General features: G+C 40.0%; 1 protein-coding gene across 1 annotated transcript in view; it reads left to right on the top strand.

Moving 5' to 3' along the window:
* Fbn2 (fibrillin 2) overlaps window positions 1-27841 on the top strand; it is a 216533-nt gene that overhangs the window by 103847 nt on the left and 84845 nt on the right. Inside the window, exons 9-19 of the mRNA XM_059246115.1 lie at window positions 693-845; window positions 1950-2162; window positions 3193-3330; window positions 10245-10364; window positions 11210-11335; window positions 12446-12568; window positions 14344-14466; window positions 19026-19178; window positions 21297-21350; window positions 23285-23410; window positions 26220-26345. Of these exons, the coding sequence (XP_059102098.1) occupies window positions 693-845; window positions 1950-2162; window positions 3193-3330; window positions 10245-10364; window positions 11210-11335; window positions 12446-12568; window positions 14344-14466; window positions 19026-19178; window positions 21297-21350; window positions 23285-23410; window positions 26220-26345 (1455 nt within the window). The remainder of the gene's footprint in view (window positions 1-692; window positions 846-1949; window positions 2163-3192; window positions 3331-10244; window positions 10365-11209; window positions 11336-12445; window positions 12569-14343; window positions 14467-19025; window positions 19179-21296; window positions 21351-23284; window positions 23411-26219; window positions 26346-27841) is intronic.

The following is a 27841-nucleotide window of genomic DNA, read 5'->3' as shown; positions in this document are numbered from 1 at the left end:
TTTTTCAAGATAGGGTTTCTCTGTGTAGTTTTTGGTGCCTGTCCTGGATCTCGCTCTGTAGACCAGGCTGGCCTCGAACTCACAGAGATCCCCCTACCTCTGTCCCCCTCCCCCCAGCGCTGGGATTAAAGGCGTGCGCCACCACCTCCCGGCTCCTGATTGATCTTTAAATCAGCATCTCCATCAGTTAGATGTTGTTGTAAAGCAAATAGCTACATAGATCTCAGTAGCAGACAGCAGAACACGTGTAGGTCAAGTTTGATTCTGGCCTGAAATACATAGAAAGCTCTAGGCTAGCCTCAGCTACATAGCACAACCCCATTCTTTTCTTGTTAAAAAATTATTTTGATCAAGCCCAAACAAGGTTGTGAAGAATGGGGTTAAGTTGTCACTGTTCATTGAGCACCAGACCTGTTTGGCTTGTCACTGAAGCTTGCCTCAGATTTGCATGTCTTTTGCTTGCATATTCAAGAAAAATATCACAGAATCAGTATTTGAAGAAATCTTTGATGAATACATGAATTAAGCAATGACCAGATGTGTAAAAATTAAAAGACAAGGGAATGAGCTGGAATAAGAAAGATTAAGTCAATGCAAGTCACCTCTCCTGTATTCGCCTAACATGGCAAGTGGTTGCTGTAGGAACCAGAGGTAATTTCACCATGTCTTCTGTTTTCCCTTTACATCTTCAGATCAGAGAACGGGCACGTGCTTCTCTGGTCTGGTGAATGGCCGCTGTGCACAAGAACTCCCGGGCCGAATGGCAAAAGCCCAGTGTTGCTGCGAGCCCGGCCGCTGCTGGGGTGTTGGGACCATTCCTGAGGCCTGTCCTGTCAGAGGTTCTGGTGAGTGTCAGGTTGCTGTCACCTTGGCACCAACAGTATTCAGGCAGTAACATGGTAAAGTTAAAATTTTATCATGTTAAAGAGACAGTAAAGTGCTCTCTGTCCTTCTTCTTCAAGCAAATCATGTGTGTATTTGGATTACCATCACCTTGTAGCTTATCAGTCCTTTAGAATCATTTCTCTCCTTTCTTGTGACCTGAGAATTAATCCCTCTCATACCCTGTGCCTTATCAGTGAGTTTCTATTGGAAAAAAAAATCCCCTTAGGATGAACAAGAAGGTCCTCTTGTTAGATAGAGCACAAATAGGAAAGCATGATTAAGGCTCCACAAATAAATATGTTGACATTTTCTGTTATCTTTTCCATGTGGAAAACTCAAAATAATTAAAGCTCCTGAAATTTAGTTATAAAGGCATATTATATATGCAGTTACAGAGAAAAAAAATGAGACACATTCTTCATTCCCTCAAAAGCATGAAGCCATAATACACTCCCAAGCCTGATCTCCAATATGCTGCCCTAATTCCGTGAATAATTAGGACAATCAGGCAGTTGCTATCTATAGCCTTGCTTCTTACTCGGTTTTGATATCCACGCAACTAAGTAAAGATTTGAAGGCTACCTGGATACTGTCTACTGCTAAAATTTATTTTTAAAACATTATTCCGAACCTATCTTAATATATAATTCCTTAAAAATGAAGAAAACAGATACAAATTTGGGTGGACACAATCCTGATGAGAATTCAAGGAAAACCAAACATGTAGAATGAGTTACCTAAAGCTTCCCACCTGCTAAAGTAAATTTCTTGCAATAACAGTTATGCCTGGAATGTTATGAGTTATCCTTAGGGTGTAAAGTAAAAAGGTACACACAAAGAGCTCTTTGTGTAAGTCAGTTAAAATAATGAGGAACGTGAATTTTAAATATTTTTGAAACACCTATACCTTGTTCTTGCTAATATACAACATTGAAACTATTTAACAAGAAAATAACCTTGTTACTCATATTGTATAGAATAAGTAAACTAAAAATGATCTATGACAACTGCTTTTATGATGCAGCAAGAACTCTGTGTTTAACCACACTCTTTTTTTCTTATAGAGGAATATCGCAGACTGTGCCTGGATGGCCTTCCAATGGGCGGCGTACCCGGGAGTTCAGTTTCTAGACCTGGAGGCCCTGGGGGCAATGGAAATGGCTATGGCCCAGGAGGAACAGGCTTCCTCCCCATTCCTGGAGGCAATGGCTTTTCTCCTGGTGTTGGGGGAGCTGGAGTAGGTGCCGGGGGACAGGGACCCATCATCACTGGACTAAGTAAGTGCTCACATTTCCTATAGATTCCTGAGTTATCAGCCTCAAGTGATACTACATTAACAAACGTGTGTGTGTGTGTGTGTGTGTGTGTGTGTGTGTGTGTGTGTGTGTGTACACGTCTGTGTGTATCTAAAGTACACTAATACTAAATTTAAGAAAATGTGATAGGGAAAGCATTTCATCTGTTCTTCAACCCTTTTGATAAATTGGAACAAAAGAATGCATGTGACCTAGGCTCTTTGAAAATACAAATGAGAGTCCAAGACTATCCAGCCTATATGGTGTCACTGGAAGCACGTTTTGGATTCTCATTCATCTGGCCTGTTCCACTGCCCTACTCATATGCTGCTTGGATTATTTCCCAACACTGTGTCTCAAATGAGATAAAGCCAGCCCTGAACGGAACCTCTCCAGCTAGCCTAACGCACACATCTCTCTTCCCTTATGCTTTGCCATTGTTGTCAAATTGCTTGAAATTGAGAAGTGTGGGCTTCAGACCAGAGTTGGCGTCCATTTGCTTGACATTTAAGCTCGCTCTTTAAAAGCTCTGTTCTTGATAATAATATTTAATAATGTCCCACGGTGTTATGTTTATTCTTTCTGGCACACTGCCTATTTGCTACATCTAAATACTCAGCAAGTAACCAAAACAGAAAAAGAAATGGAGCACTCTCAAATGTATGGTAGAACATTCCTGAAATTTTTTTAAAAAGACATGAGCAGAGTTTCCAGATGTGTGACTTAACAAGCACAACTTGTGGCCATGTGTCTCAAGTATTTGTTTTTTAAGATCTTCCATATTAAAATTTCACAAAAATGTGAGTGTAACAGAGAATGACTATGAGCAAAGTACACATACACACACACATATTTCAAACACCCCCACAATGGAAAATATAATATAATAAAATACAGGGTAATGCAGACTTCTGATAGACACTTAATTTCTGTTAAACCTCTAAAAAAATCAGTTCAAGTAAATAATGCGTGTTGTGACAACCGAGTCTGATTACCTCATGATTTTCCATAGCAATTCTCAACCAGACAATAGACATATGTAAGCACCACGCCAACCTGTGTTTGAATGGACGCTGCATACCTACTGTGTCTAGCTACAGATGTGAGTGCAACATGGGCTATAAGCAGAGTGCCAATGGAGACTGCATAGGTAAGTTCACGATTCCTAAGCCTTCCTAAGTTTTCAACTAGCGGCTAGACTGTGAGAACAAATGCAACAGAATGGGATTTTTTTTTTTAAGGTCGTTTGAAGTAAAACTAATTTGTGTGCTGTCTCTCTGGTGTGCATGCTGCTGTCTCTATCCCAGGACCCCTTAACTGGTTATTGACCTAAATCGTGTGAGGAATTCCCCGTTCTCTCTTTCCCTAAATATAATTTGTCTCTCCTTTCTTGGTAGAGTTGATTATCCTTATTCTGAATTAAGTTTTTAAAGAGAATGTATTTTGAAAACAGCAGTCCTCAGTCCTTTGGAAGTGGCAATGCTAACTATAAATTTGCAAATATTTTGGTCCCTGGCTGATTTAAACTCTTAAAAAGTGCTGGCTATGACTATATGACTGTAATTATTAACTAATTCTTCCTCCTCTTCCTTCTTTTAGTTTTTTGAGACGAGGTACGTAGTCCTGGTATGTAGACAAACTTTGTAGTCCTGGCTGTCCTAGAACTCACTATGGCTTCAAACTCCACACAGATCCACCTGCCTTTGCCTAACCAATACAGAGGGCTGTGGGGATGACTCAGCTGGTAAAGTGTTAACTGTGTAAGCATGAGAAGTAGAGTTCAGAGGAGTATGGGCTTGTAAACCCAGCAATGGGGAGGCAGACACAGGAGGATCCTTGAGATCTATTGAGCAATGAGTCTAGCCAGTCAGGGACATTCAGGTTCGGGAAGATTTCCTGTCTCCAAAGTAAAAATAATAAGAGGGAGATGGAGAGTAGTTGTGGAAGACAGGGATGTTGTCTTAGGGTTTCTATGGCTGTGAAGAGACACCGTGACCACGGCAACTCTTATAAAGGAAAACATTTAAATAGGGCTGGCTTACAGAGGTTTAGTCCATCATCATCATCATGGTGGGAAGCATGGTGGCATGCAGGCAGACATGGTGCTAGAGAGGTAGCTAAGAGTTCTACATCTGGATCTGCAGGCAGTGGGAAGAGAGAGTGACACTGGACCTGGTTTGAGCTTCTAGAACCTCAAAGCCCACCCCTCGTGACACACTTCCTCCAACAAGGCCACACCTCCTAATAGTGCCACTCCCTATGGGCCTGTGGGGGCCATTTTCACTCAAACCACCACAGATGTCAACCTCTGGCTTCTACACACACCTGCATACGTGAATGGACACACAGGGAATAGCCATAAATAAAATCTTTGATAATATAATGACAGGAGCTGGAGAGATGTCTCAGCAGTTTAGAGTACTTCCTACTTTTGCAGAGGGCCTGCATTTGGTGCTCAGCATCCTTGTCAAGGGGCTTACAGTCTGCCTACAATGCCAGCCCCAGGGGATCTGACACCCTCTTCAGGCCTCCACAACCACTCACATACAGGTGACATACATTCACACAGACACAGACACAGACACACACACATACACACATACACATACACACACACATACACACACATTCACACAGATGCATACACACACGTAATTTAACATAAAAATAAATTTTAAAGCAAATTTAAATAACAATATAAATATCCATATCAATGTAAGTACCACATATATAAAAATTATATATTCTAAAATAAATGGAAGTGTATTTTCTAAAGCAAAAATGAAAAGCAAGATTCTCTGTGTCTGTATTAGTCACCTGTGATAAGTTGTTATAGCTGAAAAATACAATAAACTCAATTTTAAGTCATACAAATACTTGAGAAAGGAGAGAGATGTCTTGAAGGTTTTTTGTTTGTTTGTTTGTTTGTTTTAGGTAATTGTGGATCTTTTCTGCTATTCCATTCAAGGCTAGTAAGCAGTAATTCTTAGAGCTTGCCTGCAATGTGGAAACATCAACAAACTGAGTGCTTTGCTTAGTCCACTGGCCTGTTTTGTATGTTGGGTGAATTTTGAAGTGTACATCAGGTGTAACCAGAAATATAATGGCTATAATGGCTCCCTGTGTTACAAGTTGTTCCACAGTCAAGATATTTCACCATTATTTAAAAAAAAAAAAAACATTTGATATTACACATTCAGACTCATTAGAAACTCTGTTAAATTTTAGAAAATTGGCCGTATTTTTTTTTAAATTCTGCCACTTTAAGCCTGGGATTTTAGCTTTAACATCAACTAGACTCTTTTTTTATTTCCTTAAAGGGACAGGTTCTTGTTTTTCTTTGTCAAGAAAATGTCTTACATACTCACATATTTGAAGAACTGTAATTTTCATGTGAGCTCATCTTCAAATAACAATAGTATTCTGTGATAAAACATGACTTACAAAGACTGTTACCGCCATTTGTTTCTGAGACCACTGTGGTCCTTCAGTCAGCAAAGGTGTGTCATATGTGTTACTTTCCTCAGAGATTTTAGCAAGTGTACCCACAGCTCAGGATTTAGTATGGTCTGTTTTTTACTGTCACAAATGATGCTCTTTGTTCAACATGGCTTGTCTTTGCTCTACTGTGCTGTGTGTCCTTGGCAATGTGGCTTTCATTTGTGCTCAGGCATAAGCATTGCTTTGCCCTGTCACTGCAAATCTGAAAATGTCCACACAGTGAAGAAGGCAGTGGCATCTCCAAGTGATTGTGAAAAAACTTTTTCATCATGTTCCTGAAATCCCAGTGGCTTCCAGGGGCCCTTACACTAGATCTTGACAGTGGTTATTATAGAGAATCCTCAACTTGGTCTTGAGCCATGTATGAACTCAGAGACCATTCTCTCTCTCTCTCTCTCTCTCTCTCTCTCTCTCTCTCTCTCTCTCTCTCTCTCTCTCTCTCTCTCTCACACACACACACACACACACACACACACACACACTTTCTTTTTTCTTTTCCATCTTTTTTATGACAGAGTCTCACTGTGTACCTCTGGCTATTCCTGGAACTCACTATTTTGACCAGGCTGGCCTCACACTCATAAAGCTCTACCTGCCTTTGCCTCCCAAGTGCTGTGATTAAAGGCGTGTGCTACCATGCTTGGCTAGAAGCCATTTTCTCACAGACTTAAAAGGTCGTCTCGGAAGGGCTGAGTCCCTACATTCTATCTATTTGATTTAGAGTCATGTGACATGACAGTGGAAAGGAAGACAATGAGAGATCTCTGACTCAGAAGCAGGTTCCATGGGAGCTGCTCCCTTGCCAGCTGGATAAATCAGAATTTCCTTGGAAGGGTTAAGGAATGCCACAATCAGCACGTCTCCTCTTCCCTGCTAAGTTCTGAACAATTGGAGGCAAACACAACCCACTCCAGATGGTGTTGTACAGATACTGAAAATTCCATCTGAACATGTTGTTTAGGTTCCTCATTTGGGCTTCCAGGTCTTGAGTCTGGAAGCACAGGGTCATGATCTGTAGAAATGCCCTGTACTTTTAGATAAGAGTCACAGGTGTGCCTATTTGCCCATCTTTAGACTCACGCCTAGAAAGGCCAGATGGAGCCTCACTAGAGGCTTTGATTTGTCCAAGTTGACTTCTCTTTGCAGATGCCACTCCTTGAACTTCATCCCTCAGAAAGCCATTGGCGTGAGTGTTGCTCAGCTCACCCAAAGATGGTCCATAGACCACACTCAGCCAGATGCCCAGGAGATGAGTTTTGTTTCAAGTTTAATGTTGAAGGGCCTGATGTGTTAAGCCCCAAGAAGGAAGGGTTCTTGTCATACTTTTTTATCACCTCTGCCTAATGTGGTGTTGGAATTATATATCCACATGGTTTAATATGTTAGGGGAACCTAGCTAGATCTTCTACAGTTTGCCCAGATATACACATTTACAGTAGAGACGGATCTCATTGTTCAATCCATCAACAATGAAAAACCCCATCAAGGTTCTCTTTCACACTTTTATAACGCACACAGGCATAGCTTAATACTGCAGCACATTTTCAGGAAAAACGTAAGTTTTTGGTCTTTCTAAACCTACCATTCTCTTTCTGGTGTCAGCTTTTAATCATTTGGAGTTCATGAGGAACAAATTAGCATTTTAGAAAAAAAACTGGCTGAATACTTAACTAATATTAGTAGCCAGAATAAGAATGGTACCTCCTTAAAATGTGCCAGTGTTTTGAGGTGTGACAAATTGCCATTTATATTTGGGAACTTCTGTTAGATACTTGGTAAAGCATAAAGAAATCACTATGTTAAACATTAAAAAAAAAAAAACCTTTGGCCCTTTTTGCTTCTAGGAGAATTACCCTCATAGCCTGAAAGCAGTTACATTTATTCACCATGTTCCTCTTATTTTCTTGTTTGACTCTTACCATGAAATTCTGTAATGCCTAGTGCCTGTCGGATTCACAGGGTTGTTAAAACCATTTTACTTCATATCATTTCATGATAGGACAATAGGAAATAAATGCATTCCTTTTCTGCCATGGGTAATACAGAGCTCTTCAAATTAAGTATTTTCTAAACTGATATATAAAATATTTTTTCAAGGATAAACTTTAAAACTCAAATAGTGTCTGAAAATTCAACAACTTCAATAATCAATACTTTCACAATTCTTTCCTTTGTTTTAGGAGTCTAAGGTTCCCATGAATTCTTCTTAATATTACTCAGTTCTTAATGGAGTCTTAGAAAAAGCCACAATGTAGTGACTGTGGTAGTTGTTTATCTCTGCCCCTTTAAGAAAGATACATGTGGTCACTTTGCATTACTGGAGTGTGAGACACATAATAGAGAAGAGACAGAAAATGCATGATTCAGAAGACAGTGATAGTGACTTGTGGTTGTCCTGAAGCCAAATCTCTAGCAGCTCAGGGTGGAGCTTAATGATGAAGTGCTTGTCTGCATGCATAAGGCCGTGAATTTGATCCCCAGAACTATAAAAAATAGATAAAAAATGATTCAGTTAAATATCATAATTCAACTGGGCATGGTGGTGCATGCCTTTAATCCCAGCACCCAAGAGAAGCAGACAGAGCTCTGAGTTTGAGGCCAGCCTGGTCTACAGAGTGAGTTTCAGGACAGCCAAGGCTATATATAGAGAAACCCTGCCTCAAAAAAAAAACAAACCAAAATCATAATCCTGTTAAACAAACAAAAAAGCAACAAATGAGGTTTAAAAGGCACTTGGAATTATAAAGCAACTTGATTAATTTGCCAATGAAGAAATAAAAATAAGTGAACAGATACAGCCTGTCTGTTGGCTGGACCCTTGAAGACTAAGGAGACAGCTCTTGTATCACTGAATGACAGGGTGGTCGGAAGAGTTGTCATGGCAACAATAAGCCATGGGTGTAGGTCCTTAAGGGAGAAAGACATGCTGATGTGACACTGTAGACTCTTCCAGTTTGCCGTGGCTTCCCAGACCGTTACCTGGAAAGAGGGGGTTGGGTGTGTGGTCTCTCAAATGCTTCATGTAAGCAGTTTTACAGTGGGACTTCCGTCAAGATCCATCTGTGGATCCTGTTTAATGGTTGGACTTCAGTAATGTCCATCTGGATAAACGAAGTGGTTTTCCACAGTGCAGACTGGAGAATCACTGCACAGTGGAAAGTACTGATTGTTCCTTATGTGCTTGCTAATGCTCTGAACTCTCTCTTTCTGCTTCATTCCTTTGGCTCAGTAGCATTGATGTTATCAACCCAAAGTGTCAATGTAAGTGAGTCTTAATGGGCTGCAAGGGCCTTTACATGAAATTGAAAAAGCATTTAATCCTGTTATACTCTGTTGTCTTCATTTTATTCACCGTGAGGTTTTGTTTTGCTGCCCCCCCCGCCCCCACTTCTTTTTACCAGAAAGGGTTTAATTGCACTCCCTCTGAAAGTTTATATAAACGAGGCTGGTGTGTTTGAGGGAGTGCAGTCCTGGGGCAGGAACATCTGTGGAAAGAGCAGTCTCTTTATTGAAACGGTCACCCTGCGAGTTGATGACCTTGTGGCTTTCTCCAGTTTAACCAAAATTGCAAGGCTAATGGCTTCTCCGTGTACCTGTGATGGCTAACCATGGCACCAGCTTTTTGACTTGCCAGCGTTCATTGTGTTATTCAGTGAGCATTGCTAAGGGAAGACAAATTCAGCTTCCACTGGCACAAGTGATTTCCCTGGGATTTGCCTGGTCTAAATTGTCAGTCTAGTCCTGGCTTTTACACACCCAAAGCTCTGTAATGGAGTCACATTTAATTGACCCTTAGGAGACCTTACATGATACCTTCAGCTTTCTTGTCTTTCAAATCAGATAGTAATTGCATCAGATTTTATTTTCTGTGAGAAAAGTCCTCAGTGCCAATTTTAAGGCCTGCACGAAATCTGAAGTTAATGGGGGGAAAATAGATTTTTTAATCAGTTTTCATTGTCTGCATACTTTATGTTTTTTTTTTTAACTACAAAATAAAGCCTCGGTGAATACCTAGTTGTGCTTATATAGATGAGTCCACAACGCAGTAACAAAGAAAGTCCATAGTCCAGTCTTTAAAACTAACAGTATTGACCACATGTAGTGTTCATATGTGTGTGTGTATGCATGCGTGTATGCGTGCGTGCGTGCGTGCATGTGTATCTTTAGAAACCATTCATGTTCTCATGACATTGTCTAAGCCCTTAAGCTGTTACCTTACCTAGATTGCTGTAGTTACTGAGTGTTATAGTTGTTGGAACTCACATTGTTGCTTTTCAAGGCCTGTGCCCTTAATCACTGGGCAGTATTCCAGTTGGAAAAAAAATCATTATTTCCTAATTAAAGCAAATTCTCTAGTACTCGCCAGTAAGTATTATTTTTGTAAATCTTCACATTGGACTGTATATTTGAAGAAAGGAATTTCCATTCATTTATAAATACTCCACTATTTAGACTATTACCACGGGCTGGCCCTCTCTCAAGTTTGGGGAGGCTAAATGCACTTTAAACAAACATTTCTACAAATTGAGTGACGTCTGTAATGATTTCTTTTGCTCCTCACAGATGTTGACGAATGCACATCAAATCCCTGCACTAATGGAGATTGTGTTAACACACCTGGATCCTATTACTGTAAATGTCACGCTGGATTCCAGAGGACTCCTACGAAGCAAGCATGCATTGGTAAAGCAGGGTTTCTGCACACAGAAAACAGTGCAATGAAATCGAGTCAGCAAGGCTGTCGAAGTCAAAGGAAACTTATTAAAACGAGACACGAATTACTTAGGCGCTGTTATGCTGTGGATTTGTTTTATAATGCCCTTGGAGAATCTCCCTTTAAACATAAGCACTGTGTGTGCACGTATAACCCAGGCAATGTAGTTATCTGGCTTCAGAAACCTGTAGTCTGCCTTCTTTGCCTCGCCAGCACAGCTTCAGATTTATAGTTGTTTTCAATGACTGTTTTCTTTGAGCCCCACTCACAATCCACCACCACATCACACCTTGTCTGTAGTCACAGCCTCATCGCTTCAGCCACCACCATCATCATCCAAAACCTACCTCACTGCTGACTCATCTCAGAATCCATTTACCAGCCAGCTTCACTTGTCTTTTCATTTCCTCTTCACCCACGGGCACTTGGTTGTCTGAATCGACTCTCTCCTGCAGTCATTATATTGCTCTTCACCTAGGAACTCTGCAGCCTCTTTTCAGGTCTTCGTCCATTATGCCCAAAATGGCTGCATCCATAATTCCAGCCTCCTCCTCCCCACTCCTAAGCTCACTGCACCCCATTTCCTTCTTGCTTTCGCTCCCTCTTCACCTACTATCAGGTCTGTAGAATTGCTCACACTTTCTGTGCAAGAAGTAAAGTTAGTGAGGGACGAAAATGTTGCTGAGAAAGCAACACAATCTTGGGTATCGTGTGTGAAAACACAGTGAGTATTTCAAGTGGCATGCATTGTCTTACTGTTTTCATTGACAAGCACTACAGAGGAACACTGTCTGGCTCTCTTTAATCATCTCAGATATCGATGAGTGCATCCAGAATGGAGTTCTTTGTAAAAATGGCCGCTGCGTGAACACCGATGGAAGTTTCCAGTGCATTTGCAATGCTGGCTTTGAGTTAACCACAGATGGAAAAAACTGTGTCGGTATGGAATTTGTTTCTAAAAAGATGGTTTTTAGAGGATAGACCTTTGATTTAGAACCACATAGATGATTTTTACAAAGGCTTCCACACCTCATGGGTGAAAGAAAGCTGGTCATGTAACTTAGGTAAATAAAATACAGACGCATTTAACACTGAGTATAGGAGAAAAGCGATAGTTAATTAGTAATGTCCCAACAACTCATGATTTAGGACTGCTCATCTTTTTCCTATGCAGTACATATTTAAGTATAAGTAACAGTTATTCCTCGGCGGTGTGCTGTATTTTAGGGTCATAACACTGATAGGATAGAGAAGAGGCAGCCTCTTTCTGAATTTGGGAGAATACAGCAATGTTGGTGTCCACAGTCACCAATTGGCATGCTTGGCATGCCGGTAGTCTTTGGCTGGCATGCTTGGCTGAGCAATAGATGTCAAAAGAGATATGGAACTCACACATTCACTAAGGGAAGCCCAGGTCATTTCACCAACAATGAGGCTTACCATTAATTCCATTGCAAACCTAACGCCCACCGAAACCTTGTTACCTTTTCGAGAAAACAAGGCACCAGTGATGTTTATATGGTTTCAAAGGCAACTAAACGTAAGTTGTATTCCTTGCCTTTCCATTCATATGGAAGCTCCCTCCCAGTCTCCACACACCGTTGTCTTCACGCATGAGGCTTTCTTGTTTTGAAAGGTGAAGTGAACCAATGCCCAGTCCTGAAAACACACACAGGCCACATTATACAGATCGGGCAGGTTGTGTTTATGTGTTTAGGAATATCAGCAACCAGTGGGAAAGAGGCCATGAATGTGAAAGACAGCAAAGAAGGTACATGAGAGGGTTTGGAGAGAGGCAGAGGAAGGGAGAAATGATGTCACGATATCATAATCTCAAAGTAAAAGCTAAATGATGCAAAAAAGTGAAATAGGACCCACAAGGACAGGATTCGTCTGTGAAGTGGTTTCGACTGGAGATCATGGAAGGAGAGAGAGAGAGAGAGAGAGAGAGAGAGAGAGAGAGAGAGAGAGAGAGAGAGAGAGAGAGAGAGAGAAAGAAACTTGGTTCTTTTGAGGCCAGAGGTCCAAGTCACTCTGTCTTCTGCCGCAGACCATGATGAATGCACAACTACCAACATGTGTTTGAACGGAATGTGCATCAATGAGGACGGTAGCTTCAAATGCATATGCAAGCCAGGCTTTGTTCTGGCGCCAAACGGCCGCTACTGCACAGGTATGTACCGCTCTGAGATAAGAGAGTCGCCATGATTGGAACCATCCTTTCCTTGTCTGTGGGTCATACAGGAATAATTCCATTTTCCTTCCTTCGATTTCATGTCTTTCACATCTCCTGCTAGATCAGCAAGGCAGATAGATGTCTAAAGCTTCCTGGGGAAAGATACACTGTGAACTGAGAAACAGTAACGTCTTTGCAAAGTAACAATGGTATAGGAGACACTAAGGGTGTGGCAGATTGATTTTATCAAGTCTAAAGAAAGCAATACAGAAATAATTTCTTGTGGCTTGTTGGCTAAATGAGTAAGAGTAAGCAGAAACCTTGAAAAAATCATCATTTATATATATTCCCAGGCCTGGATTTTCCAGGGTCACTTTTTTTTTTTTTTTTGGTTTTTCGAGACAGGGTTTCTCTGTGTAGCTTTGCGCCTTTCCTGGAACTCACTTGGTAGCCCAGGCCGGCCTCGAACTCACAGAGATCCACCTGGCTCTGCCTCAGGGTCACTTTTTTTGGGCACAGTATCACATCTTTTCCATAGCACTAATCTACAGGTTGTTAGGAAACACATCATGATTTTATAATCTTAATTTAATTAAGTGAAGACATAATTTGAATGTTTTCGTTAGCCATTTTGTTTACGAAGCCATTTTGGTGACCGAATTCTAGTGATAATTTTAATAATCAAATTCGAGTCCTCCTGGAAATCTGTGACACTGTATGATGTTCATACTCACAAGCAGCACTTTGTAACACGGAATTCATTTTGTGGTTTCATCTTGGAAGCAATCTTTTATTTTTACTTCGGTTTCCTCCCTTAGAGGAAATCAACTCAATGAATGCTTTCTGCCTTCAATTTCACCAATCTACCGGAATAAAATAAGATTTGCTACCAATTCCTGTGATTTCGCTGAAATTCCAGGACAGTAGGGATACAACGTACAACTAAGTCCATACGTAACAAATAACTTTGACTTTGATAAAAAATAGAAAAAGAAAAAGGAAAGAAAAGAAAGAGAATACAGGATGAAGTGGAAAAGCTATTGCTTTGACCTGATATCTCAAGGTCAATTGACTGAGATTTAACACAGGATAGGTGACCAGCATTTCTCTGTATCATGCAGCATTGCATGACAGTCTGGAGCTTCGTGGTTTCAGGGTTTCCTAGCAAAGTTAAATGCATGTATATAGATGACTTTGGCTTCCCCCATGGGAATTTCTCTTCTGGAAATTATTTTTCACCAATTTTCTCACTAAAAATGTCAGACTCTAGATGACTTGAAATGGCCATCACTTCTCAGTTCTGTGTCTGGGGTGTGTTTCTGCTGTTGAGAATGCCACTTCATATTGGGCAGCATGTGATAAATGCCAGAGAACTGAAGATGATAAGGAATATCTCAGCTTATTTTGTTAATGAAATGTTGAGATTAATGTCAAAAACCATCTATTTCTGTGTGGAAAAATATTGCAAAAATTGATCATAGATTTGTAGATTTTTACTTCTTAATTTGAATTAAATATTATTAGTAGTAAACAAGGTAATCAAATAAACAATAGACATTATTAGATTCTTTCTTTTCCTCAATGCATACAGCAGATCTTATTCTGCCTTCTATAAAACGTGCTTGAGAGGACTATATTTTTATAGTTGGTCAGTTGCTATTTTTATATATTTTTCTGCAAGTTACTCAGTTGAAAGGCTGGTAGGATAGACCAGTTCAGCCAGCACTGTCTACTACTCTGTAATGGACCAGCTTTTGTCCCCCTCTGGGCAGATGTTGACGAATGCCAGACCCCAGGCATCTGCATGAATGGGCATTGCATCAACAAGGAGGGATCCTTCCGCTGTGACTGTCCCCCTGGCCTGGCTGTGGGAGTAGATGGACGTGTATGTGTTGGTAAGTGAGTGTTCTGTAATGGCCCAATGGTCCCAAGTGATCTCTGAAAACATAACATAGGATATATCTACACAGAGGAATAGTGATACTCAACCACAACCGAATGCGTACTGAAACACAGGGACGGCTTAACCATATGCCAAGGGAAAGGAATCCATTTCAGAAAGGCCATATTGTGTATGGTGTCATTTAGAGGAAAGGCCCAGAATAGGCCAGTCTGCATTCATTCATTGTGATGGCTTATAGCAGAAAGGACGGGGTGGCAGGGGAAGAAAATGGTAACTGAAGGACATGCAAATGTTCTAAAATCCAATTGTGAGTGCTCTTAAAACGTAGTTTCAATGGGTAAATTCTATAGCTTGTGCATTATATATTAATACAACTGTTACAAAAATGAGACCCTCACACTGTCTCCTTTCAAAGCTTCTGATGATATATACAAAGAAACAGAGTTTTGAATTCAGTGGGCATTCGTGTTATATTAATAACAGATATAATTATAGTTACATTCATGTAAACTCTTACTTCTATCTGAACAAAGCTTGAATCGTAAGTGACTTGTTCAGTAGAAGTGTACTGATGTCTAAAGCCTCAAGTTTTTAAGATTATTCCTCACCACTATCAACTACTAAAGGGAAAATAGGAGAGTGAATGTACGTTTTACTGTAAGCCATTCTGAATTCCTTTTGGAAATATTTGCTGAATGGATGCCATGAAAATGAATCAAAACGATCCTGCCGTGCCTTTGAAAAGACAGGCAAGAATGTGTGAGCTGCTGTGGGCACCTCAAGACCTAAGCCACGATGCCGCAGCGATACTGGAAGTCGAGAAGTTAGGAAGACGCATTCATGGGGTTTCCCCTTCCGAGTGCTTCTGTGAAGCTCGAAGGGTGAACTGGTCGTTTTGCACCCTCTGATTTTCAGCTCTGATTTAAGGCAGGGAAACAGCCAGGCTGGTTTGAAAGTGTATTTTTGAGAGAAAGGAAATTCTTTAGCCCTAGTTGTTAATACTTTACTTCTAACTCTTGAATCCCAGGAGGGGTTAGGAGAGACAAGGAAGTGCCGGCAGATGGAAATCATCTGTTCTCTCAGACTCATCCTGTGTCCAGCCCAGGCTGCATTTCAGCCTGCAGGTTGTCAGCAACTTATCCAGGGGAATTTCAAACATAGCAGCCAGAAGAATGTAGCTCCTTCCTGTGCGGAGAGCTGAAGTATTTCCAGTTGCCTTAAAACACTTAGTTGCATTTTGTCTACACCTACGTGATTCCATTGAAATCTAAAGTGAACATAAGGCTGGTTCAGGAAGGAGAGATGATTTTTATTTCAAGCAGCCAATTTTTGAATATTTTTCATGAAACTGAGGTTCAAAACCAAGGATTCTTTCTTTTATCCACATTCAGGGAACACATCAGAAATCATTGGAATGCCTTTGTGAATTTTTTCATCATGGATTTCAGCTTTTTAAAATAAGAGCACATTGTTTGAGTGGGAAATTATATATTGCTATTCTCACACTGTGGTAGATTTCTTCAGTCCACCCAATAAACAATGGGAACCATTCCCTACTATGTTAGGAAGAAGTCACTCCCATGAGTTATTTGAATTGGCTCTTTAACTTAGGTTTCTTATTTATATCTTTGTTTCTATAATAATTGAGTTTTTTTAACTTTCATAAAATTAAGCTATGGTTTTAATTAGCGTACTGAAGAACCATGATTCACAAACAGACAAAACTTATGTTTCCATACCATCCCCATCCTTTAAATTTTATTTTTTAGTTTTTTTTTCCCAGTAGACAAAGTGGATCCTGTAATGAAGGAAGAAAACTTGGTCTATTCTATAACTTAACTTTTAGGTAACAAGAAAATTCTATGAAGATTTTATATAATGAGAATAATCTGAATTTAGAAATTAGAATGTTCAGTAGCATGTATTAATTAATATTCTTAGCTGGGTTTTAAATAACAAATTCCCTTCCAAGCTCTGCTCTTCAGTGAGGGAGGGTTTTGGAGTGCATGGAGAGAGGCCGGATGGTGGAAGTAGGAATTCTTTGTGGTACTGGAACTGCCCTAGGGTGGCTTCAAGATTTCCCGGCTTTGCAAATATTTAAAGCTACCCTTCTTCCTGTGTGCTTGCTACACAGGCCCTCTCTTCATGTGACCCACCCCAAAGACATACTATCCACTGCCCACTGTGACCTGAGGCTCACACTTCCCACCGTCTGTTCCTCACTCACACGACACACATCATGGCCCTGGACTTGCCTGTTATACCTCCCAAGCAGGACTGAATAAAAAGTCCTTCCAGGGATACCATGGGACTCTTTAGGTCTTGAAAAGATTTAAAGAAGAAGAACCTCAATTTATAACCCAGATTATGCACAAAAAAACCCTCTTTTAATAACTATTCTTTTAACATTAGATAGAGAGATAAATAGATAAGTGATGATAGATAGATAGATAGATAGATAGATAGATAGATAGATAGATAGAAGATAGATAGATAGATAGATAGATAGATAGATAGATAGATAGATAGATAGACAGATAGGTAGATAGAAAGGCATGTAGGTAGGTAGATAGATGGATAGATAGATAGATAGATAGATAGATAGATATCCTTGATGTTGGACAGATATGAGGGATCAGTTATTAATTTCTATCTTCAGGATTGGATCTCAAAATTTGCCTTGCTTTTAGAAAATTTTCAGCTAAATTTTCTTTTTCAGCAGCCTTTTTTAAACACTAGCTTTAGAACATTGCATCATGTTTCCAAACACCAGCATTTTTGTTTCTAAAGTGTTACGTTCTTTTCTTCATCAGTTCCATTATCTACCAAGTGTGTAGTCTTGGACAGAATACAGTCCCTCCCAGAAACTTTTTTTTCCTCTTTAGCTCTGTTGATTAAATATTGCTCCCGTAATTGGTTCCACAGCTTTCTGTCTACTTGCTTTTATTTTTTTTTAACTAATTTAAGTTTATTCATTTATTATTTTTACCTTCATGTATGTGTACCTGGGTGAGTTTATGTGCACCATGTATGTGCAGGAGAAAGTGTCAGATCCCCTGGAACTGGAGTTATAAGTGGTTATGGTTTTCCATGTGGGTTCTAGGAACTGAACCTGGATCCTAAAAAGCAGAAAGCACTTTAAGCCACTGAACCCTCTCCCCAGCCCAGTCAACTTGCTTTTGAAAACTGTCCATTGTATGTTTTTGTCCTGAAAACAGCAGTTACTTTGACCATACTCTGATTCCTTGCAATGTTATTGGAAATCTCTAGAACCCTCACAGAAATCCTATTGTAAATCCAGGCTGTGTTCCTTGGGGTTATGGTGATGATAAACTCGGGGCCCTCTTCCATGTGAAAACACAAACATCTCCTTGTTTAACAGAGCTGTAAGTCTGATTCCTTTCATGGTCAAAACTGCTAGGACCTAAGAAAACATTAGAAGACACCCTCTAAGAAACAGTTACAGTTATTTCCAACAACTTGTGAACAATGTGAGATACTTCCAATGGGGGCTATTCCCTAATGAAATTACCATGCTCTACTACTAAGAAACTACGCTGCTTCTCTGACTTTTAAGATAGTCTATTTTTTTAAATAGTTCATTATGTACTGCCTCATAAAGCTGTAACATATTTCATAAGGCTCAGGAATGAGAGAATCAAGCAGAGTGGGGTTTTTAGGGGCATGGATGGGTACAGTGGCAAGAGGAGTTACTTTGGAAGCCACACAAGCCTACAGTCAATCCCAGCCTGGGCTTGTGACTTTGACCTATTTATATATTCTTCCTCGGCTCTAGAGTTGGTGACCTGACTGTTTCATGAGATCCTGTCTGCACAGCCACCCAATACAGTGTCAGAGACAGTGGTCCCTTGTCTTTTTCTTTCATTTTTGAAACAGGGTCTCACTATGAAGCTGGCCTAGAACTCTGTAGACCAGGCTAGGCTTGAACTCTCGGAGATCTGCCTGTCACTGTCTCCTGAGTGCTGGGATTAGACTTGAGCACCGCCATACTCAGCTCATTTTTTTTCCTAACTATTAGTTGAGCATCAAAGATAAAAACATGGTCACCACCAGCATCCTGAGGATTGAAAAGAAAGATGACCTAATTTAAAAGGTCAAAGTAAGCAGTCTCCTAGACAACACTCTAATCATTTTAAAGCAGTTTATCCTCACTGCTCCTTAGAACTGCTCCAGCAGAAACAAGAGTTAAGTGCCAGGCTGAGGCTAGGACAACTCAAAGATTAAAGCTCAAGGTGGTGCTTTTAACTGTCTCTATATCCTTACCCAATGAGAGACCTGTACGAATAGGTGGGAAGATGGGTACCTGTGTATCACAAGGTAGAGCTGGGGACCACAGTTGTTGGCATGTTTTTAGTCATCCCCTTAGTCTACAAGCATATTTGTTCATTCCCCAACTTTGAAGAGGCTAAAGATGCATAAGAGGGAGTGGCGGGTGTTCTCTGAAAGTCCCCAGTTTAGTCACCTCTTAGGTTACAGAAGCTTTCCATTTTACAGTCTCTGTCTCTCTTACCATGCGTCTATTTCCGGTAGACACTCACATGCGTAGTACCTGCTACGGTGGAATCAAGAAGGGAGTGTGTGTGCGTCCTTTCCCTGGAGCAGTGACCAAATCTGAATGCTGCTGTGCTAATCCCGACTATGGATTTGGAGAGCCCTGCCAGCCTTGCCCTGCTAAAAATTCAGGTATTCACTTGTAGGAAGAAACTAGAAGCTCAGTAGTAGAATTTGCCCACAGACGATATTCAGTCTGAAGTGTCTTCTCCTTATTCTGAATCGAAGAAGAAAAAGCTGAGTTTGCATTGATCTGTGAGGCGTGTGGTCAGAATTTGCAGAATGTGTGCATGCTTTTGCTGGACCCACAGTCATCACAGTGGACAGCAACTATTTGCTCATGCAGCTGTGATTGTGGCACAGATTTTATATTCCAATGTTACCCTCAGTTCCCTTGATCAGTGTTGTTATGGAGAATAGAAAATGCCTCAATGTGTACTTGCCATTATTGAATTTATAAATACAAGACAATCTGATTGACATTTGAAAAATCTTAACACCTTATAATGTCAAGCCCAAGGTCCATCAAAGTTGACTCTTGTTCATTCACACTTTCAATGAGCCTCTGTGGTATATAAGTAAGTACAGTGGGGTTCAAAAATAAATTCCCTGCTGCTGCTTCTTCTTCAGGTTGAAGATACTTGAGATCACTGGCAGCAAACAGGAATTACGATGTAGTATGAACAGCACCGGAAAGGGTCAGGAACAGAGAGCAGGGGAAGCACAAAGGCTGAAGCAGCAGTTACCTGGGGCAGTGAGGAGAGAGATGCTGATAGTTCTCTTTCCACGTGGAAGATGGGAGAAAACTTCCCCCAGAGTTGATGGGTGTTGAGTTCTGTTGAAAGTCTTAAATGGGTTATTCAAACCTTGGGAAAACATTCAATACATCTCGAATGACTGAATATGACATTTTCTTTTTCTTTTTCTTTCTTTTTTTTTTTTTTTGGTTTTTTTGTTTTTTCGAGACAGGGTTTCTCTGTGTAGCTTTGCGCCTTTCCTGGGACTCACTTGGTAGCCCAGGCTGGCCTCGAACTCACAGAGATCCGCCTGGCTCTGCCTCCCGAGTGCTGGGATTAAAGGCATGCGCCACCACCGCCCGGCTCTTTTTCTTTTTTATTAAAGAGGGGAAATAAAATATACTAAACTACATATCAGGTAATAAAACAGATTTAAACTGAAAGAAAGCATTTCCTATATCATCCCTTACTCTCCAAGGAACATAAATTAATCAGTAAGGAAAGTCAAAACGCTCTGCTGAGGAAAGTTTAGTACGCACAGAGTTTTTCAAAGGAGAACGTAAATGGTAGCTTTCCATGTGAAAAAAAAAATGTCTCCTATAAAAATTATAATGAGATTACAATTTTATTTGTCAGACTGAGGAAACTACAGGCAATTAATTTTTCCTGTGATGGGAAGATATGCCAAAACAAATACTCTTAAATGGCAGATGGATGAGTATTCTAGGAACAGGGAAGGGATGTTAACCTCAAAAGATGCATGCACCCAGAGAAGTTTTACTTCCAAAAAACTAATTATTCAGGTAACACAGCTCAAGTTGTCATTATTTGTCTAAGTTTCTGCAAGTTGGAAAGACCCAACTACATCAGTAAGAGACCGATAAGGAAATATAGTCCCTCCATATCCCTGTGAATAAAATATTGATGCTCCAGTAAATGGGGCATTCATGTGACATGTCTGTGACAGTTCTCAGGACCCAAGCCTGCTATTCTGCTCATCTCAGTGACTTTGGCCAAACTACTGTGTTACTCTTTGTCAGTTTTCTCTCTTGTAAGAAGGAAAAAAATATTTCTAGTTGGTGGTATTAGGACAAGTAGATTAATTATTAGTTGTAAAATGGAGACTATCTGGTTTGGGGTAAATATGATGACGGAAGTTTTGACCCTTGTCATGTTATCATGGAGAAAAAAGACAAAAACAATATATGACGTGTCTTAGATTAAAGTTGCATATGAAAAGTATTCTAACATTTATCAGTGTATCGAGATCATCCTGAACCATGGTTATAAGCAATTCTACTACTTAGACTTTTCTGTGATTTTTAGAATTCTTGAAATAATTATGTTCTAGAAAACAGTGATTGTTTTTAGTATTAAAATGAATTTATGTAAAATTGTTATGTTAACGACCGAGTGTGGAGTAAGCCTGTTTTAAATTTCCTATTTCCATCGTTATATTAATGACTTGTGGAGTGGGCATGGCTTAACATTTCTGTTTGTTTTTGTTGCACAGCTGAGTTCCATGGCCTCTGTAGCAGTGGAGTGGGCATCACTGTGGATGGAAGAGGTAATTCTGCTCAACGCTCAGTCTCATGACTGTAAAATATAAATATATAGCTTTCTGATCAGCATATGAATATGGTTATATTTACTGTGATGATGCACAGATGGAGAATGAGAGGGTGAACCATCTTCCAGAGAAATAGTTGTTAAGTTAGATGACGTTAAATGGAGTTTCACATGTGACTGCTTTTCATTACAGGTAAATATTTATCCATTAAAAGTACTTCACTGAGAACCTTACTATCAAGCCATATTGTATTTGGAATTTTCTCCGGTCCTGCCTAGCCTTGCAGTCTGGAGGAATCTCTCCCACCCATGGTCCCATAGCCACTTATATAATAATTACTCAGAGGCTTAATATTAATTACAAACTGTTTGGTCTATGGCTCAGGCTTTTTGCTAGCTAGTTCTTATAACTTAACTCAGTCTATTCCTATTAATCTGTGTTTTGCCATGTGGCCATGACATTACCGGTCTGCTGGCATCTTGTTGCTCCTTCAGCAGGAGGCTCTAATCTCTCTCATCCCACCTTTCTCTTTCCTGTCTCTCTTCTTGGATTTCCCACCTGCCTCTAAGCTATCTTGCCATAGACCACAGAAGCTTATTTATTAACCAATGGGAGCAACATATATTCACAGGGTACAGACAGACATCCCACAGCACCATGCCCATGATTTTATTTAAGACAGCACTACACCAAATAATTATACAGATAGGGATATTTGATATGGATCAGGTCTAAAATATATTGTCCCAAAATAACTAAGATTGTTTAGGCTGAAAAACCACCAACATGTTTCTGTCTAACTGCAGAAGTAAAATTCACTCAAGTTTTCTTATTTCAAATTTGGCATTATCTTTTAACAAAACCCTGACAGAGAAGCAAGTGCATCTGTGTTTACATGTGTATAGGCTTGTGGCTGTGTTTGAGGAGTCTGTAAATCTTCAGGCACTGTTGGTGAGTTTTAAATATCTGAAATCAGAGAAAGAGGCAGAATTTTACTGGGATGTTTTTCCCAAAAATAAAATGAAAAGTTAGATAGATAATCAGAGAGTTTCTAAGGAGTTCTTTCTAATTCCTTTTTTACTTTTTTAAGACAGTGCTCGAAGCCCAGGCTGGCCTTTACTTCCTGATTCTCCTTCCTTGTCCCAGGTGCTAGGATTATAGGGATGTTCTGGCTGGCTGATCCTTCCCAATTCCTATAAACATTCATCAGAATTGGATCACAGTGAAGAAAATGGTAGTTTTGTACCGCAGTATTTTGTTGTTGTTATTTTGTTTTGTTTTTGTTTTTGTTACTTCCCTGTCAGTGACCTCCCACCAGAGACCACTGCCTCTTGGGAATTGTGTTTGTTTCACTGGAGTTCAAATGCCACTGTCCCTGGGCAGCACAGCAGTTGTCGTGTCCGTGGCTTGTTATAAAGCATTTTGTTGTCAAGTAGCCGTGTTTGAGTGTCTTCTGGATTCATTCTAACTCATGAACAATGGGAAGCACTATGTGTCCTGTTATTTAAATAATTGCTAAATATGAGAACAAAACAAGAGCATCCTGTAACTATAAAATCATATAGGCCTTCCTAATAAATCTCTGTGTTTTATTTAAATGGCTATAATACCCATTAAATTGAGTTTTCCTTTAGATTTTGAGCCAACAGCCTATAAATGTTCTTTATTAATTTTGTCAAAAATATAGACATACTACATGACTTAATTATTTGGGTGCTGCCAGCTCCTTTCCTTTTTTTTTCTCCTGACTTACCAGTAAAGTGTCTTGTGTCCTTCAGTTTTATTTTCTTCTTTTCTTTTCTTTTTCTTTCTAAAAGGCAAATTGTAGATTTTCAAGGTTAGCTATTTCACGCATCAAACGCTTCTTATTAGATCCTCATTTGTCAACAAAGAGGTGTCTGTAAGTGTTACGCCTGCTATATTTCCTGCAGATATCAACGAGTGTGCTTTGGACCCTGACATTTGTGCCAATGGGATCTGTGAAAACCTGAGGGGAAGCTACCGCTGTAACTGCAATAGCGGCTATGAACCAGATACCTCTGGAAGAAACTGCATTGGTGAGTTCCTAGTGATATATGGACAAGAGCCACTCATGTTCTTTAATTCCAGGGGAAGAGAAGAAACAGCCATTAATGATGAAAACTAGAAATCCCCTAGCTTCTCTTATTGCCTTTGTATTGTACATTGATACAAAAGTATTAGAATTGAGTTCCACAACACAGCATCCAACCTGTTGGGGTACTTGTGTATTTAGATAATCTTTTCCCAAATGAGTGAATACGACTGAATTATTCACCTCCTGCTTCTCTGTAGTTATCTTAATCCTAAATGTTTTCAGTGAGGCATGGACTTCAAAAGCTAACCCCCTTGATAATAAGTTGGGAAAGTGCAGTGTTCCAGGTTGGAGGAAACTTGACCTTATCAAAAAACTGCTAGTTTCTGCTGCATGCCTAAATATGATAGCTGAGATAACTTTTTTTAACTTATAACAGAGTGTGGAAAGAAAAAGCTCATGTGTAATTTATATTCAGCAGAAGGAAAGAGGACGATAAGGAGACCTCCAGTCCAGTGCTTTATTAGTTTACATATTTAAGAGACTGGATAGAATCAACATTGCCCCACAGGACAATTGAGTCATTTTCATAAAATGAGAATTATTGGAGCTTTCATTATATAGAATACTTACAAATTATCTGTAATGCCTTTTACAACCCAACAGTTGATGATTATGAGTAACGAAACTTAATATTCTGTGTTTCTGCTAATGGTTTTATTACTTAACATACCCATTTGATCTTGAGTTTAAGATGTATACAGATGGACTTTCTTATTATTATATACTCAAATAGATTGTACACATACAGGAAAGGGTACCAGCCAAAGGTCATTGAACAGTTCTAAAAGCATGCAGATGAGCCAGGAGTTTGGGACCGTTGCTAGGAGTTTGGAAGTCTTGGGTTCAATCCTCAGCACTATGTAAACCAAGGGTGGTGGCCCGCATTTATAATCCCAGAATTTGGGAGTCAGGGGGATCAGGAATTCAAGTTCAACAGCTGTCATAGTCCCAGGCCAGCCAGGCTGGAAATCCTGTCTCAATAAATAAATACAAACCAAGCCATCTTTTATTCAGCAGAAGCAAGGGCACTTCCAAATGAGCGTGTGGGTGGGGCCCTTTTAAAACCAAGAAAAATTTTGTGAACATTCCCACTCAGAACTCAGGTGACAGAGCTCGGACACTTTACATACATGTGATGCTTGTTAAAATTTATAGATGAAGGAATTGGAGAGATGTTGCAGCCATTGAGAGCACTGGCTGCCCTCCCAGTGGACCAGGATTCAGTTCCCAGTACCCACATGGTGGTTCATAACTATCTATAACCCCAGTTGTCAGGAAACGTGATGCCCTCTGTTGCTCTCCACAGACATTGTGTGCACATGGTACACACACATGCATGCATCCAAAACACACACTCAGAGATAACATAGAAAACATGTAAGTCTTATCAAGTGCTTGACTCACCATTTTCTTACCATTTCTCATGGAATTGAACTGTGTCCCTCAGTAAACATACATCAACATCCTCAACCTTAGTAACACAGTATGTGACCTCATTGGGATTAGATTTTTTTTTTAACGTGTGTCTTGATTTTTTTTTTTGAGAAGTTCATATGTGCATACAAAGCATTTTCATCATACATCTCCTGCCTCTCCCCCAGTGCCTTCTACACACACCTCTCTCCAACTTCTACTCTCCCACCCCCACCAACTTCATCCCTTTAAAAAAATAAAAGACCAGTGGAGTCCAGTTTGTGCCGCACATACAAGCATACATGTATCACCACTCACTCGAGCTCGGCCAACCTACTGGGGCCACAGCCCTGAAGAAAAGTGACTGGGTTCAGACAATTCTCATTTAAATCTGCATATTAAAAGTCGGAATCAGAGCAAAACACTGCATCCAGAGTGGGAAAAACTCAAGTAAAACGGAAAGATAAAACTACCGATGGTGATGATATGCGAAATCATTTTCCGATCCCCGTTTTCAGTATTATCGGGGTGACAGCATGTCCTCTGACAAAGGGGGGCAGCTGTGTGCAAGATGAAACGTGTAACGTGAAGCCAAAGGCGCTCTTTATCCCCAAGTATAGTTGCTATTTCTTCCTCTTGGTAACGCTGCTGGCTGATAAGAAGTCATTGCCTGTAATCTCAGCCCACAGTGAGTGAATTCGATGCCAGCCTGAGCTACACGGTGAGATCTGTTCCAAATAAAATAAAGTGAGATAAAGTTGATGTGAACTTTTGAACCAACCGCAGGTTTTAAACCGTCTTCTCTGGGCCATTCCGGATGGCGAGAGGAATGTACAAAATGCATCCACAGTGCTCCCCTAGTAACTCCTCTTCCTTAGCTGAAAACACAATGGGAATTTTTTCCTTAACCGACCCTTAATGCATTCTTGGAATTGTCACCAGGAAAAAAAAAAGAAAAATACCATATTTTTATTATATGTAAGTTTACTGGCAAATGAGTTTAACTTTCTCATATATTTTATCAGTGCTGTAAATGTAAAAATAAACCTAAAATAATCCCATTTAGGGGGAAAAAAAAAAGGTAACTGAAGAAAAAGAAAGAAAGAGCCCTGGCTACATCTTACACATTGCCAAAGGATTTCAGAAGATCTTAAAAGCATCCACCAGTGTAAGAATGTACTGTGTGAATAGCATGGGTATATTTGCTCTAGTGTGGCATAGAGATACGGAGCCAGAGAGGAGAGTGGGGGACAAAACCCAATAAAAATAAAACGTAGGTGGTCTGTGTGATAGGCCTTTAACCGTTCCCCCTCCTGTCTTCCGCTGACTGCTTGCAGATATTGATGAGTGCTTGGTAAACAGGCTGCTGTGTGACAATGGTCTGTGCAGAAACACCCCGGGGAGTTACAGCTGCACATGTCCCCCTGGCTATGTGTTCCGGACCGAGACGGAGACCTGTGAAGGTAAGGGCTGTCTTCTTTTCACTTGGCATGTCCGCGCCCAGGAAGCATCTCGAGACGTATCAACAGCAGTCACAGCGAGGGAGTGTCGTCAAAACATGTGTCTGAATATCTTCCCTGTTTTATGATCTCTGTCCACTGATGTGGAAGTTCTGGAAAAGGCATTCATATAAACACAATTTATAAACACTGTTGGTTTGTTCTGTTCACATAGAATATCAACAAGCACTTGGAAAAACTAACACAAAGAGCCGTATTATTTTACTTGTTAAAATAAAATATCTGATTTTGTTCACTTGGCATACCCTTTAAAAAAAAAATCCCTGTGACACATTAACCTACAAACCTACATTCCAAAAGCACTCGGCTGCTAGCCTCTTCGTTATGAAATGGATAGTTCATAGTGTCAACCCAGGAAAATGTGTGGAGCCGATGTGAAACTAATTCCTCACTGAATATGTAGTCTATGAAAATTGTCCTTTCCATTTGACAAGTTGAAGGCTATCATTTGGGTTTGTAGACCCAAATTAGGTCAGGATTTTAAAACCTCTTCTTTTATGCCATGAGTTTCTGCTGGGCAAGTTGCTTGAACAAATTAAATGCTGGAGGAGGTCTCTGTTTTTACTGAGGCTCAGGCTGTGAATAAGTGCATTCAGTGATGATTTGATATCTTAATCACAGTTCCACTTCAGAATAATCTGTTTCTTCACTATCGTTCATTTTTTCCTTTAGTTTCTATGAGGTGAGCCTGCGGAGGATTCCTATCCTATGCTTGAATCCAGTTACTGCTTCCAAATAGTGGCTTGTTTTAAGAAAGTTAATATTAATTAATGCAGAATGACCCTTTCCTTTTCTGGGGGTGTAATTGTTCCTTAGTGACTTCACACCCAGGAAAAATGCAATAGCACTATATTATGCCAAAAAAAAAAAAAAAAAAAAAAAAGATGTTAGCATTCTCTCCTCATCGTCTTCTTTAACTTCAAAGCATTCTTGTGGAAAGAAGCAAGTTAGGACTATTGAACAAGATGCCAGAACACAAATGTCTTCGCTGAAGCCAGTGGAATGCAATTGCATAGCACAGTTCTAAGTTTGGACTGAGTCGGAGGGACGTCTAAAAAAACAGTAATTAACCAAGGAGGGGGTGGATAATCATTTACATAAAATCACATTTTCCTAAACTTAGCTGAGGTAACTGTTTCCCTTATTGTCTGACAGGACACACTCATCCGTCCCAGACTGGAGTACTTGGCTTCTCTTCACAGATGGTTAGGGGTTTCCTAAGAGTGAGGGCCATTTGTTGGTAAACCCAGCTCAGGCTCCTCGACTATACCTGTGCCATTTTCTGTTTTCTGGCTTCCATTCTACTCCTAACACTCATTTACCTTCAACATTCTCCAAGAAAAGATTGTCTAGTAGATTTGCCTGTACTGTTTTTTTTTTTTTTTTTCAGAGTGATGAGATAGGGAGTTTCTAGCGTTTGTTTTTCCTAGGTATTCCTT

The sequence above is a fragment of the Peromyscus eremicus genome, chromosome 19, assembly GCF_949786415.1.
Source record: "Peromyscus eremicus chromosome 19, PerEre_H2_v1, whole genome shotgun sequence".
Lineage (NCBI taxonomy): Eukaryota > Metazoa > Chordata > Mammalia > Rodentia > Cricetidae > Peromyscus > Peromyscus eremicus.
Note: the sequence above shows the minus strand (reverse complement) of the source record. Positions and strands in the feature narration are given on the sequence as shown.